Here is a 13,812-nt window from a genome sequence, read left to right as displayed (position 1 = left end):
TACTGCTTCCCAAGGGAGTGTTTTTGCAGAAAGGAAGTTGCTGTTTCTGCTAGTGTGGTGAGCAGGAAAGCATCAGACCTAAGTAACCACTGGTAGCATCAAAAATCATTGTCCTGGAGCAAAGCCCAAGTCCGGTGTGTTTCACCACGGTTGCTAACAAACCACTGGGTCCAAAACATATCCTACCCCAGAGTTCTAGAAGAACTGAAATGTGAAATTTATGGTTTTCCACCAAATACGTAACTTGTCTCTTTAAGTTTGGTGTTGGAACCTGAAAACAGGAAAGTGATCACTGTAACACAAGTGAGTTTTTTTAACAAAAGGGAGCCCAGCATATTACAGGCCACTTTGCTTTAATGTGTGTTCTGGGAAACTTAATGTATGTTTTGATTAAAGTCGAAATTTTCAAGGAAACAGAAGTCTTGCTGGAAAAGAATCGGCATCACTTCTGCAAAGGGAAGTCCTGTCTAGCCTGGTGTCGTTAATGGACATTACTATCTTAGGTTCATTAATTTCGGTGGTTTTCCTCTGAGGAGGACTTTGCTGAATACCACCTGTTGTGTACTCGTCAAAAGCTTTTTGGAAGTCCAAAAGACTTCTCACCAAATTTCACAGCCATGGGATCGGATAACAGGTCCTCTTAAAGTAGGAGTAGAATTAAATGGGCAGTTCTGCCCATGGAGGGCTGTAAGAAGTGGGGTGCCCCAAGGATCTGAATTTGGATTTATGCTTTTTAACATTCATAGATCTGGAGTTTAGAGGTCAGCAGTATCCAATGCAAATAAGTCAAAGCTGAAAAAATGAACAAGGGATTGTGAAGTGCTTCAAAAGGATCTCTAATCTGGGGTGGGCAGGCCATTAAAATGTGGCTCAATTTAAACTATTTTTAAATTTAGAATGCATCACTTGAGACGGTTGTTTAGAAAGCAATTAATAAATTGATTATGATAAAAGTAATGCACATTGGGGCAAAAAAGAATTCAGCTTCAGATATACACAAAGCAAGTTCTATGTTAGGGAGCATTAGGGAAAAGATCAAAAATACAACTGCCAATATTGTAATTCCTTAAATCTATGGTGTGCTAATGCTTGGAACACTCTGTACTGTTCGTCTCTGCATCTCAGAGATGGCATGGTGGAAGGAACCGGAAAGGCTGGAACATTTGGGGCTTTTAATTTGGAAAAGTGAGCAAGAGTTGACATAAGAGATGTAAAAAATTACGTGTGGCTTGGGGAAAGTGAAAAGTTTGTCTCCTTTTCCAGAAGCCAAGGAAGGTCAACGAAGGAACCTGAATGTTGGGACAGGCAAAAGGAACTACTGTTTTCCAACAGTGCATAGATAAAACCACAAATCTATAGTGTGAGCACAGTTGGATGGCTTTAAAAGGGAATTAAGACAAAATCATGGACGACAGGGCTGTTGGTGTCTACTAGCTTCGATGGCTGGATGTCCTCATTAGTCTACTTATGAATACCAGTTCTTGAGGTCCTGCTTGCATGCATCCCAGAAGCAGCTGATTGCTCACCATGGGAACAGAATACTAGATTTCACGGGTCTCTGGTTTTATCCACTCCGAGGTTCTTGTGTCATTGTCAACATCTTGAACATCTTGAACATCTCACTGGACATGCCCACATCATACGCCTCAACATGGCATTTGCAGCATTGCACTTCCAGCATCTACCAGTAAAAAATAACGCCTTCCCTGTAAAGACATTGTGGAGTCCAACATAACTGAAACATTGTTTTTTTGCTGGGATAATCTCAATTTTAAGTCCCTGGGAAGGAGCCACTTAGCTCAGGAGCGGAGGGTGCTGTATGCATGCAGGAAGTCTTGGGGTAAAAGACATGGGAGCTGTCGTTAATTCAAGTAGACACCGCTAGAGTACATGGGCCGGTGACATGGCTTAAGGCAAAACAACCCCGTATCTTTATGTACTGTAAAGGCCCAGCAAAATTAAGCAGCTTCAGTTGCTCTCTCTTTGGCAAAAACTGTCTTTTTGCAGGTGGGAGAGTACAGCCAGTTTCTTTGCTCATATGCAAAAATACGTCCAGCAATGGGCTTGAGCATGGGTAGGCAAACTGAGGCCCAGGGGCCGGATCCGGCCCAATCGCCTTCTAAATCTGGCCCACGGATGGTCCAGGAATCAGTGTGTTTTTACAATGTGTGCTTTTATATAAAATGCATCTCTGGGTTATTTGTGGGGCATAGGAATTCGTTCATCCCCCCCCCCCGCTAAATATAGTCCGGCCCCCTACAAGGTCTGAGGGACAGTGGACCGGCCCCCTGCTGAAAAAGTCTGCTGACCCCTGGGCTTGAGCAAAAAGGGAGTTGTGCAACATAGGGCAAAATATTCCTTGAATGTTGAGGAACAGGTCACAGTGATCAAGTGATCAATCACTAAAGAAGCTTGTGGCATTGTTAACCTTTCCAGAAAAGCAGGGGCAGTTGGAAGGCCCGTCTCTCTAGCTACTGAGTGCCAGGATTCAGACTTTGGAGAAGGAAAATATTAAGAAGTAGCAGCGCAAACTCAACTCCCCTATTATCTGTGTGGCATTTTGAACTATCCAGTTCCTTTTACTTTTTGGAACAGATTGCTTATGCATTAAATATTTAGAACTGGAGAGAACGAATGTAAAGCAAGCAACAGCCGTATAAGAGTCTATTCTTTATATACAAATATTTTTTCTTGGAAATACAAACATTATCATGCGCACGCACACACAAACATGCCTGTAATCTCGAGAGTCTCTTCCTCCGATTAAATACACAGAAAACAGAATCCTTTGCACAGTCCCGAGGGAAACCCTTTTTACAAAGTGGGTGTCCTTCCCCCCCCCCCCTTTCTTGCTTCCATTTAGTATTTTGAGTGCTGGGTGGCTAACGTAGCCTATGGAGTGATGCAGTCCATTTGCTCTTGTTTTAAAAGCCCACCTTTAATAGAAAACTAGTCCTAGCCCTCTTGGGGTTTAAGTGCCATGGTGAAAAGTGCTGAAGAATCAGTGCAAAGCTCAAACCACTAGAAAGTTCACTACACGTGTTCAAGTCTGGATTTCTAAGATGGTGTGGACTCCGATGGCACAGCTTCACAGGGCCTTTCTACAACATTAAAATCCCTTTATAATTTCCATCGCTCCCAGCCAAGAAACCCTGTGTTCCCACGCTCAGCGTGTTTTCAAAGATGTCCTTGCGAGGCTTAGGGTGAAAACCAGCAATGGTTTCAAACCAGTTTGGCAATACCTGAAAACGACTGGGTTAGCCAGGTTCCCTGCGGTTTAATACTTGCCATTTACGATTAATGCCAAACGATATAAATACATATCCTTGCAGCTGTTCTGCCTAGAAGATAACTTGTTATTTCACCTTCCCAAGTATTGCCCTTGAGGTAGGGTGTGGGGTTGGGCTTCGTAACTGGTGAGGCCAGGACATTTTTCCAGCTGGAACTCAGTTCTGGCACCTATCAGGTGAGTGCTATTGCAATTTTAAGACAATGGACATCTACACCAGCTTTTCTCAACCTGGTGCCCTTTGGATAATTTAGACTACAACTTCCCTCCAACTCAGGTTGCAATGGACTAAGAGGCCTTCCTAGATTTCTTTCTCTCCATTTTTGTTTTGCGAGCAAATTACCTTTTCACCTTCCAGAAAACCAAGCTATACATTTGGAATCAAACTGATAACATTAATCAGTTGGCAATAATAGAGGATGAACTCACCTAAGATTGAGTGTTTTTTTAAAAATGTGACCATTAATTTGTAAGCAAGCCACACTGAAATAAAGGAAGAGAAGAAGAAGAAGAGTTTGGATTTGATATCCCGCCTTTCACTCCCTTTAAGGAGTCTCAAAGCGGCTAACGTTCTCCTTTCCCTTCCTCCCCCACAACAGACACTCTGTGAGGTGAGTGGGGCTGAGAGACTTCAGAGAAGTGTAACTGGCCCAAGGTCACCCAGCAGCTGCATGTGGAGGAGCGGAGACGCGAACCCGGTTCACCAGATTACGAGTCCACCACTCTTAACCACTACACCACACTGGAAATCCTTGCCACAGATTCTCTTCTTCACACGAGAAGCCTTTTTGAACTGCTATGGACCATTCGTAGAGCCCTATAAACCACAGGGTTCTATGCGCTGTCCATGCGCTCTTGAGAGCAACAGGGTTCCATGATGGGATGTCACCATCTTTTCACTGCTTCCTCATAATCTGCTCTGGGAGGTTTGCGGGACACTCTGGAGTAGATGGAAGGAGGTGAAATCCCGTTACACAAGTCCACCCACGTAACTTTAGATTCTGCCCATAGTGAGACCTCTTGGTTTATTCATGGCGTGTGGCAGTTTGCATTTCTCTGTGCCGTCACGCTAACCAAAGCAACCATGAGACCAGGCAGCGCTGCCAAAGAAAACTCAACACCGCTAGAAAACTTAATTCCCGGGGTGTTCTGGGGGGAAGCGATTGCTGTAACATCCTCCGCAAGTGGCCTTGCCGGTGGTTTTAATATTCCTTGCAGGAGGGAGTTTCAGAACTGCAGAATAAGCTGTTGGGGGCATCTGTCGAGATGGCCTTGACATTCAAAGCTGGAGAATGGGTGACACCACCTCCTCTCTGCACCTACTCTTAGGCCACAGTCACGCTATACAACGTTGAAAACACAACTGATACCAATTTAAACAGTCATGGCTGCCCCCAAAGGATCCTGGGAGCTGTAGTTTGTAACGGATGCTGAGCGTCGTTAGGAGACCCCGCTAGTCCCTGTCCCAGAACTACATTTCCCAGAGTCCTCCATGAAGAGGAACTGATTGTTAAACCACTCTGGGGGGTTTTCCAATGATTTGGCACCATTAGAAAACTACAGTTCCCATAACCAACACTGATTAAAGCACATGGGGCCTTGGTTTGTGCCCTTACTTCCCGTTCTGAGCTGTATTCTGATCCCCCTGCCCTACTTCACTGTGCCACAGTGTCCTCAACAGAGGAGTGTTTAGGCAACACACATGGTGGTTGCTAAACATGGCCAGGGCAGCCATTGTTGCTGTTGCAAGGCAACCACAGTGCAGGCGAAAATGGTTTTTTGGGGGGCTTGAGACCCCAGCAACGTCACTACTGACCATATTACGTCTCCATGAGCATCCAGGGATGTTTTTATTCATACCCACCCTCCAGTTCTTAATTTCTAGAAGGAGATGGGTCAGCCCTCGGGCCTAAAAGCCCTGACCCCTCCCCACACCCCAAAACGGGGTGATGGGAGAGGCCTGAGTGTGGCTCCTTAGGGTGTGAGCGGGAAAGAACTCAGCACATGTTCTGGGGCACTCTTTTCTCAGCTGCTTGTGTAAGTCAGGGCTGAGCCCTGGCTCGATGCGAAAATGGAGTCAACATATAAATAACCCGAAAATCAGTGAGAAGATTAATTTAGTCGCTGCCCTCGGAATTACTTCCACCCCACCGTCCACCGTCCCCTTTTCAGATTCAGCCTCTGCCTTTGAACTTTGCTTTTGGAGAGAATGCGTTTCCTGGATCTTGACAGCACCTCAGCCTCCCAGGGCGTCCACTCTCAGTGCAAATCCCCCACAATCCTTTATTTACAGAATCGGAACTCGTGGCTCCTGGCTCGATGCCACGAGCTTCTTGTCCTCTGAAACAAAGAAAGTGGGGCGAGGGGCCTTGTGTCCCCCACGCCCCACAATGCCCACCCTGCTTTCTATTAATGTTTTTCCTTTCTTTCTTAAAAAAAGGGAAAGAAGTTAAAAACACATCCAGGCTAAAAACTGACCTAATGAAAACAAAGAAGAAAATAGGGTTCAACTCTGACCACGCGCCAGTAAGGCTTGTGGCACCATTAAAGTGCTAGGCAGATCGTGGTACCTCTTGCCAGCTACCCTGAACACCACGGTCCACATTTGCCGTGTCTTTTGGGCACTAGGGTTCGCCGCCTGCCCAAACCCTATCATTCATGGGCGTCTGGGCTCAGTTCGTCCAGTTCCGTGTACGGCTTGATCTCTCGTTCTAGCAAAGATGGCGTTCGTCGGAATGTAGCGGCGATCTGGTCGAAGGTGCGGCCTCGCGTCTCGGGAACCTTGATGTACGTGAAGATCAAGAACACAAAGAGAAGGGCTGCGAAGACGAGAAAGACGTACGAGTGGAGAGCTCCCTGCAAGGAGGAGGGAGAGCGTGAGAAACTGTAGCCCTGCCAGGTCTCCCAATGCGCAGGACCTCAAGAGCTCCACAGCTTAGGGGCCGCCACAGAGAAGGCCCTGTTCTCGTACGCGTCACCCCCTGAGCCTCCGAGGACGGGGAAACCACCCTGTTATAATAATTCTAAGGTCTCAAATTTAAAACAAATGTTGATAAATGTACAAGGCAAAGACATACATAAGTATATAAACCACGTGCCTGTAATAGTACAGGAGAGCAATCCTGAAGCCATTTTGACTCTCCCAATGACCTCAAATAACCCTCTACAGTAAGGCAGGAAAATGGGGGAAATTGTCTTTTCGCTTACAAATCCTGTCTTAAGGGCGTATTTGTGTATGAATAGGGTGAGCTTGTGACCTGGACTCAGGAAGTAAAGTATTAAACATCACAAAAGAATGGTCAGGCTGCCCAGGTAATGCAGGTAATCAGTGACCATTATCAGGTGTCCTGGCAGACAAGATACCGTATTTTTCGCCCCATAGGACGCACTTTTTCCCCTCCAAAAATGAAGGGGAAATGTGTGTGCGTCCTATGGTGCAAATGCAGGCTTTCGCTGAAGCCTGGAGAGCGAGAGGCGTTGGTGCACACCGACCCCTCTCGCTCTCCAGGCTTCGCACAGATCTCCGCAAGCCGAGGAAGCCCGCACCGGGCTCCTGCTGCTTGCAGAGAGTTGCCTGCATGCCGAAGTCTAGGTGCGCTGAGCTCAGTGCGCCTAGACTTCGCACACCTCTCCGCAAGCAGCGGGATCCCAGCGCAGGGCTCCCGCGGCTTGTGGAGAGTTGCCTGCATTCCGAAGGCTGGGCGTGCTGAGCCCAGCGCTCCCAGACTTCGCGCACCTCTCCGCAAGGCGCGGGAGCCCTGTGCTGGGCTCCCACAGCTTGCGGAGAGTTGCTTGTTCTGGGGGCTGGGGTCGGGGGAAGCTCGGGCTTCCCCCGCCCCAGCCCCGCGCCTGGGGGGGAAATAATTTTTTCCCCTTTATTCCCCCCCCCAAAAAAAAACTAGGTGCGCCTTATGGGACGGTGCGTCCTATAGGGCGAAAAATACGGTATCTGCCGAAGACTGCCTCCTTCTGTGATGCAGGTATGATGTTTTGGGCTACAGGGTGGGCGATTTCATGGGCTAGCGGCTGAAACTCACCTCGATCGAGGGGAAGCTCATCCCAATGATGAAGTTGCATGTCCAGTTGGCGAAGCCGGCTACGGCCATTGCAGCCGGCCGCGGACCCTGGCTGAACAGCTCTGCCACAATGAACCAGGGAATGGGCCCCGGGCCGATCTCAAAGAACGCCACAAAGCCAAAGGTGGCCACCATGCTGAGGTAGCTCATTGCCGGTACACGATCCTGCGGTGCGTGGAGAGAAACGGGAGGCGCTGCGTCAACCCTCTCGCGACCAAATGTGTCGTGTACATACGTAAAATATTCTACAGTGGTACCTCGGGTTACATATTCTTCAGGTTACAGACTCCGCTAACCCAGAAATAGTGCTTCAGGTTAAGAACTTTGCTTCAGGATGAGAACAGAAATCGTGCTCCGGTGACACAACAGGAGGCCCCATTAGCTAAAGGGGTGCTTCAGGTTAAGAACAGTTTCAGGTTAAGAATGGACCTCCAGAACGAACTAAGTACTTAACCCAAGGTACCACTGTACTTTAAAACTAGGAAGATGAAATCAATGGCAAAAGCCAGGGATACCCTCTCCGCCCTAGTATCTTGCCTTTTATGTCCAAGGCATACGCAAGCAGTGCCAGATTTATGTATAAGCTAAACAAGCTATAAGGGACGCGGGTGGCGCTGTGGGTTAAACCACTGAGCCTAGGGCTTGCCGACCGGTAGGTTGGCGGTTCGAATCCCCGTGACGGGGTGAGCTCCCGTTGCTCAGTCCCTGCTCCTGCCAACCTAGCAGTACAAAAGCACCTCAAAGTGCAAGTAGATAAATAGGTACCGCTCTGGCAGGAAGGTGAACGGTGTTTCCCTGAGCTGCTCTGATTCGCCAGAAGCGGCTTAGTCATGCTGGCCACATGACCCGGAAGCTGTATGCCGGCTCCTTCGGCCAATAAAGCGAGATGAGCGCTGCAACCGCAGAGTCAGTCATGACTCGACCTAACGGTCAGGGGTCCCTTTACCTTTAAACAAGCTATAGCTTAGGGCCCCACGCTCTTGGGGGCCCCCAAAAAATGTAAAGGAAAACAACAACCTGGATGTACATTTCCAAAATATAAGATAAAAAAACAAATAAAATGAAACCTACAAACAGCAACAGTGTTTTGCGTTGTGTAGGCTCCTATGTTGGCAGTCATGGGCCCCGCCTGCTCGCCTGCTCCCTAAAATATCACTGGTTTGCTCCTTTCTATATATAGGGTGCCTACATTCTGCATGGACTGGTTGTAACAATTACTTTGATAAAATACATACTTCGTTGTGTGCAAATGGCTTCAGATACCTATTAGGTCCATAAACTACCATATAGTTAGGTCACCAGATTTTTTTCCCAGTGAATCCGGGGACACTTTTCAACTTCAATGGATTTTGTATGGGGAATGATTTGTAAATCCGGGGAATGTCTGCTAATCTTATCATATAGCATATATCCAACACAAAAACAGCAACAATTTGTTGTTGACAAAGGACAGCTGGACATATAAAGGGCCCCATTACCTTCTGTAGCTTAGGGCCTCATCAAACCTAAATCCAGCTGAGAGCTGAAACGATGACCCACAGATGAAATAGCCCCAACAGAAGATTAGTCAAATCAACATTGGATAGGCCTAGGGCAGCTGTTTTGGACTACAAATCCCATCATCCAGAGCCAGCGCAATGCTGGCTCTGGATGATGGGATTTGTAGTCCAAAGTAGCTGGAGGGCGCCAGCCGGGTGAAGGCTGTCTGAGGCCGATGAAGGACTACGTCCTCTGCCCAGTTACTCACCGTCAGTCCCTGGGCCACTGTCATAAGGATAGCACACACCGCCATCCCCGCCAATCCCAGCATATGCAAGGTCCGCCGGCCGGCTCGCTCCACCAGGAACACCTGGGGCAGAGAAGAAAAGATGAAGACGGTTGTGAGAAAGAGGTGGAGAGAAGAACTACCGGTGAAAGAAGAATGGTGGGTGAAATTGATGGACTATGCAGAGTTAGATAAAATTAACAGGAAGGATTCGAAACCTGCGGGACCAGAGATTCTCAGAAGACTGGAGTAAATTTACGAACTATTTGAAAAGCAATTGTGATGAACAGATTACGCTAGTAGTTTTGTAAGGTGAATTATTTGAAATACTGCAAGAAAGATAATGAGAAGAATTATTAGTTAAGGATAATTAAATGTAATAATAATAATAATAATACTAATTTTTATTTATACCCTGCCCTCCCCAGCGAAGGCCGGGCTCAGGGTGGCTAACAAGCAATAATAAAAACAAGTTGAATGAATACAACTTAAAAACAAAATTAAAATACAACATTAAAATATTGAAACATTAAAATATTAAAATATAGCCTTATCGCAGGAGGAGAAAGGAAAAAGAAAAAAGAAAGAGGGGGGAGGGAATCAAATTGGCTCCAAGCCAAAGGCCAGGCGGAACAACTCTGTCTTACAGGTCCTGCGGAAAGAAGCCAGAAATTATCAGAAATATAGAAATTAAGAAATGCATAATAAGCGATAGAGAACAGAAAATCATCAGAGGTGTTGATGGACGTCTAAAAACATTGTGTAAGATGAGAAGTTATGTTGTATGACTGTTGGAACAGATATGCTAAAAAAATTGTAAAAATGGAAAAAAAGAGAGAAAGAGGTGGAGAAGGGGACTGAGGGAACAACGAAAAAAGGAAAGAGCAGTTCAGGCAGTCAAGGGCCTTGCAGAGCAGGAGGCAATTCTTCCAGAGATTGGTGGACTCCAAATCCCAGCAGGCAGCATGGCCCAATGGCCAGGAATGATGGGAGTTGTAGTCCAGCAAGCAACCTCTGGGAGACAACCACATTGGTCCAAACTCGCAGCCTTTCTCAACCTGTGGGTCCTAGGGGGGCTAGGTGGGCGACTGGCCTGATGCAGGGGAATTCCTTTTATGTTCCCAATGCACTGTTATTGCTATTATTAAAGGTAAAGGGACCCCTGACCATTAGGTCCAGTCGTGGATGACTCTGGGGTTGCGGCGCTCATCTCGCTTTACTGGCCGAGGGAGCCGGGGTACAGCTTCCGGGTCATGTGGCCAGCATGACGAAGCCGCTTCTGGCGAACCAGAGCAGCGCACGGAAACGCCGTTTACCTTCCCGCCGGAGCGGTACCTATTTATCTACTTGCACTGGTGTGCTTTTGAACTGCTAGGTTGGCAGGAGCAGGGACCGAGCAATGGGAGCTCACCCCGTCGTGGGGATTTGAACCGCCGACCTTCTGATCGGCAAGCTCTAGGCTCTGTGGTTTAACCCACAGCGCCACCCGTGTCCCACTATTGCTATTTTTACTTTTTATTAAATGCGTATAAAGATTGGCCGGGCAAAAATGACTGCATCTTTCAGGGGCTGCGCCAATCAAAAATTCTATACAGAATGGGAATGGATAGGGGAATACATGAAGAAGTATGGTGTTAAAGCAGAACTCTTAATAGGCAATTGTTAAGCGTGTAAGGACAAAAGAGGTAATTATAATTTAACAGTTTTCATGCTATTCTATTTTATTAAAGCAACTAGAAAAATTATTATGATGGGAAGAACTCACACGGGTGAAGGAAAGCAGAGGGGAGGAGGGGAGTGATAGGTTGAATTTGGGAAATAAAATAATATATGGGACAGCAAAGGATATAATAGATTCTTATAGAATAGTAATATATTGTAACCAGAATAGAAGTTCAAAAGGGGAAGTAAATGTATTTTTTGTATTTTCATTATTGTAATAGTTACAGTGGTGCCCCGCAAGACGAACGCCTCGCAAGACGGAAAACCCGCTAGACGAAAGGGTTTTCCGTTTTGGAGGCGCTTCGCAAAACGAATTTCCTATGGGCTTGCTTCGCAAGACGAAAATGTCTTGCGAGTTCCTGCGGGTTTTTCCCCCTTTTCCCCCCTTTTCCTAAGCCGCTAAGCCGCTTATCAGCTGATCCGCTGATAAGCCGCTTAACAGCTGATCGCTAAAAGCCGCTAAACCGCTAATAGCGCTAATCCGCTAAGCTGTCAATGGGCTTGCTTCGCAAGACGAAAAAACCGCTATACGAAGAGCCTCACGGAACGGATTAATTTCGTCTTGCGAGGCACCACTGTATTATTATTTCTTATCAGTAGAAGGCAATGTTAATTTAGGCTTCTTCGCTTTGCTGTCTGTATAATTTTCTTAAGTCAATAAAAAATTTAAAAAAATGATAATCAAACATTTGCCAGGCACGGATACAGCGGCAGGAGGTTCTTACCGAAACGACGGTGAACACCGTGTTCACGGCGCCAGCCCCAATGGTGGCAAAGATGGGTTTGTCCAAGCCGGCCTTTTTGAAGATGTCTGTTGAGTAATAGAATATCTAAGAGGACAGAGAGAGAGAGCAGTCAAATGACAGTGTCCCCCAGCAGGGCTGGCCCAAGACATCTTGCCTCATGGGTGGACCAACTCTGCCCCCTTCAGAGCCATCAAAACCCCCCACAAAAAAATTCCACTTCCTCTCCTGCTCCTGTTCAACACCTTCTTAACCGCTCAACACCTACTTTGTCTCCTTTTTCACCCTAAAAATGAAAGCAGTCTGGAATAGAGTGATGCAGGGAGGGAGCTACGGCCCAAGAGAGGAAAAGAGATGCGAAGGGAATGTTGTTGTTGTTGAGTCGTTTAGTTGTGTCCACCTCTTTGTCACCCCTCTTCGTTTGGTCTGGACAGTCTTCTTGGCACAAGTGAGCTGTGGCCGCTCTTGTTGGGTATTTCGGTCGTGCCTTCCATCCTCCAGCTCCTGATGTTCCCCTTCTGTCCAGAGAGCCCCCGATATCTCTACATCATCCGCAACAAGGAGTCCAAGGCCAAAGAAAGTGAGATCTTCCTCTCCTTTCCCCCATTCATAGAATCGTAGAATTGTCGAGTTAGAGAGTTGTCGTTGTTTAGTCGTTTAGTCGTGTCCTCCTCTTCATGACCCCCTGGACCAGAGCACGCCAGGCACTCCTGTCTTCCACTGCCTCCCGCAGTTTGGTCAGACTCATGCTGGTAGCTTCGAGAACACTGTCCCACCATATCGTCCTCCGTCATCCCCTTCTCCTTGCGCCCTCCATCTTTCCCAACATCAGAGTCTTTTCCAGGGAGTCTTCTCTTCTCATGAGGTGGCCAAAGTCTTGGAGCCTCAGCTTTAGGATCTGTCCTTCCAGTGAGCACTCAGGGCTGGTTTCCTTCAGAATGGATCAGTTTGATCTTCTTGCAGTCCATGGGACTCTCCAGAGTCTCCTCCAGCTCCATGGACAAAGACAACGGGCGAAGGGGATAGCTGCTTTAAATCTCCAGGGCCTGATGAGATGCACCCAAGGGTGGCAAAGGAGCTTGCGGGGTTTCATTTCAGAGCCTCTGTCTATAATCCCTGAGAATTCTTGGAATAAACTAAAGTATTCTTAAAATAAACTAAAGTACCTAAATGAGAAGATTATACAAAAATGAACTGAGGAAATGGATGAAAGAGAGAACGTAAAATAATAACATACTAAAACAATTTATTAAGTTAAAAAAAAAAAAGGTGAAAGGATTTGCTGAAATAAAAATTTGAATTTGAATACAGAAATGGGAGGTGTGAGGAGGTCAAGAAAATAAATAAAGGGAAATTGATTAGTAAGGGATTTAATTTGTTTTCTTTTTCTTTTTTTTCTTTTTTAATGATTGTATTTTTCTTTTTCTCCTGTATTTTTCTGTTTTTTATTATTCTTTTCTTGCTTTTTGTGTTGTACTATGTATTTTTTCATTTTTTTCTCTGTAACTTTGAAAACTTTGAATAAATATTATTATTATTAAAAAAAGAGAGAATTATTGGAGAACTGGGGAGGTCCCTGCAGACTGGAGGGAGGCAAATGTCCCCCTCTTCGAGAATGGAGAGCAAAGCAAACTTGTTTTCTCCTGCTCCAGAACGTAGGATCTGAACTATCGCGAGAAAGGAGATCCTGACTAAACCTCAGGAAGAACTTGCTCACGGTAAAAAAGGTAAAAGGTGTAAAGGACCCCTGGACGGTTAAGTCCAGCCAAAGGTGACTCTGGGGTTGCGGCGCTCATCTCGCTTTCAGGCCGAGGGAGCCGGCGTTTGTCCTCAGACAGCTTCCTGGGTCATTTGGCCAGCAGGACTAAACCGCTTCTGGCGCAACGGGACACCATGACGGAAACCAGAGCGCACAGAAACGCCGTTTACCTTCCCGCCACAGCAGTACAGTGGACGCTCGGGTTGTGAACGTGATCCGTGTGGGATGCACATTCGCAACTCGTGTCTACACATGCACGGGTTGCAATCTGGCGCTTCTGCGCATGCACAAAGCACTATTTAGCGCTTTTGCGCATGCGTGACCCTTGCAACCCGGAAGTAACCCGTTCTGGTACTTCCGGGTTTCGGCAGGTCCGTAACACACAAAAAAACTCAATCTGAAGCATCTGCAACGCGAGGTATGGCTGTACCTATTTGTCTACTCACACTTTGACGTGC

The 13,812-nt window shown here is 46.7% G+C and overlaps 1 protein-coding gene across 1 annotated transcript in view; it reads right to left on the bottom strand.

Annotated features, from left to right (window-relative positions):
- Positions 1–2,657: 2,657 nt before the first annotated feature.
- SLC2A4 (solute carrier family 2 member 4) overlaps positions 2,658–13,812 on the bottom strand; it is a 55,630-nt gene continuing 44,475 nt past the window's right edge. The window contains exons 8-11 of the mRNA XM_079951956.1: positions 11,578–11,682; positions 9,113–9,214; positions 7,327–7,530; positions 2,658–6,145 (exon numbers count right to left, since the gene is read on the bottom strand). Of these exons, the coding sequence (XP_079808082.1) occupies positions 5,942–6,145; positions 7,327–7,530; positions 9,113–9,214; positions 11,578–11,682 (615 nt within the window). The 3' untranslated portion in view covers positions 2,658–5,941. The remainder of the gene's footprint in view (positions 6,146–7,326; positions 7,531–9,112; positions 9,215–11,577; positions 11,683–13,812) is intronic.

This window comes from Podarcis cretensis (genome assembly GCF_951804945.1).
Source record: "Podarcis cretensis genome assembly, chromosome: 13".
Lineage (NCBI taxonomy): Eukaryota > Metazoa > Chordata > Lepidosauria > Squamata > Lacertidae > Podarcis > Podarcis cretensis.
Note: the sequence above shows the minus strand (reverse complement) of the source record. Positions and strands in the feature narration are given on the sequence as shown.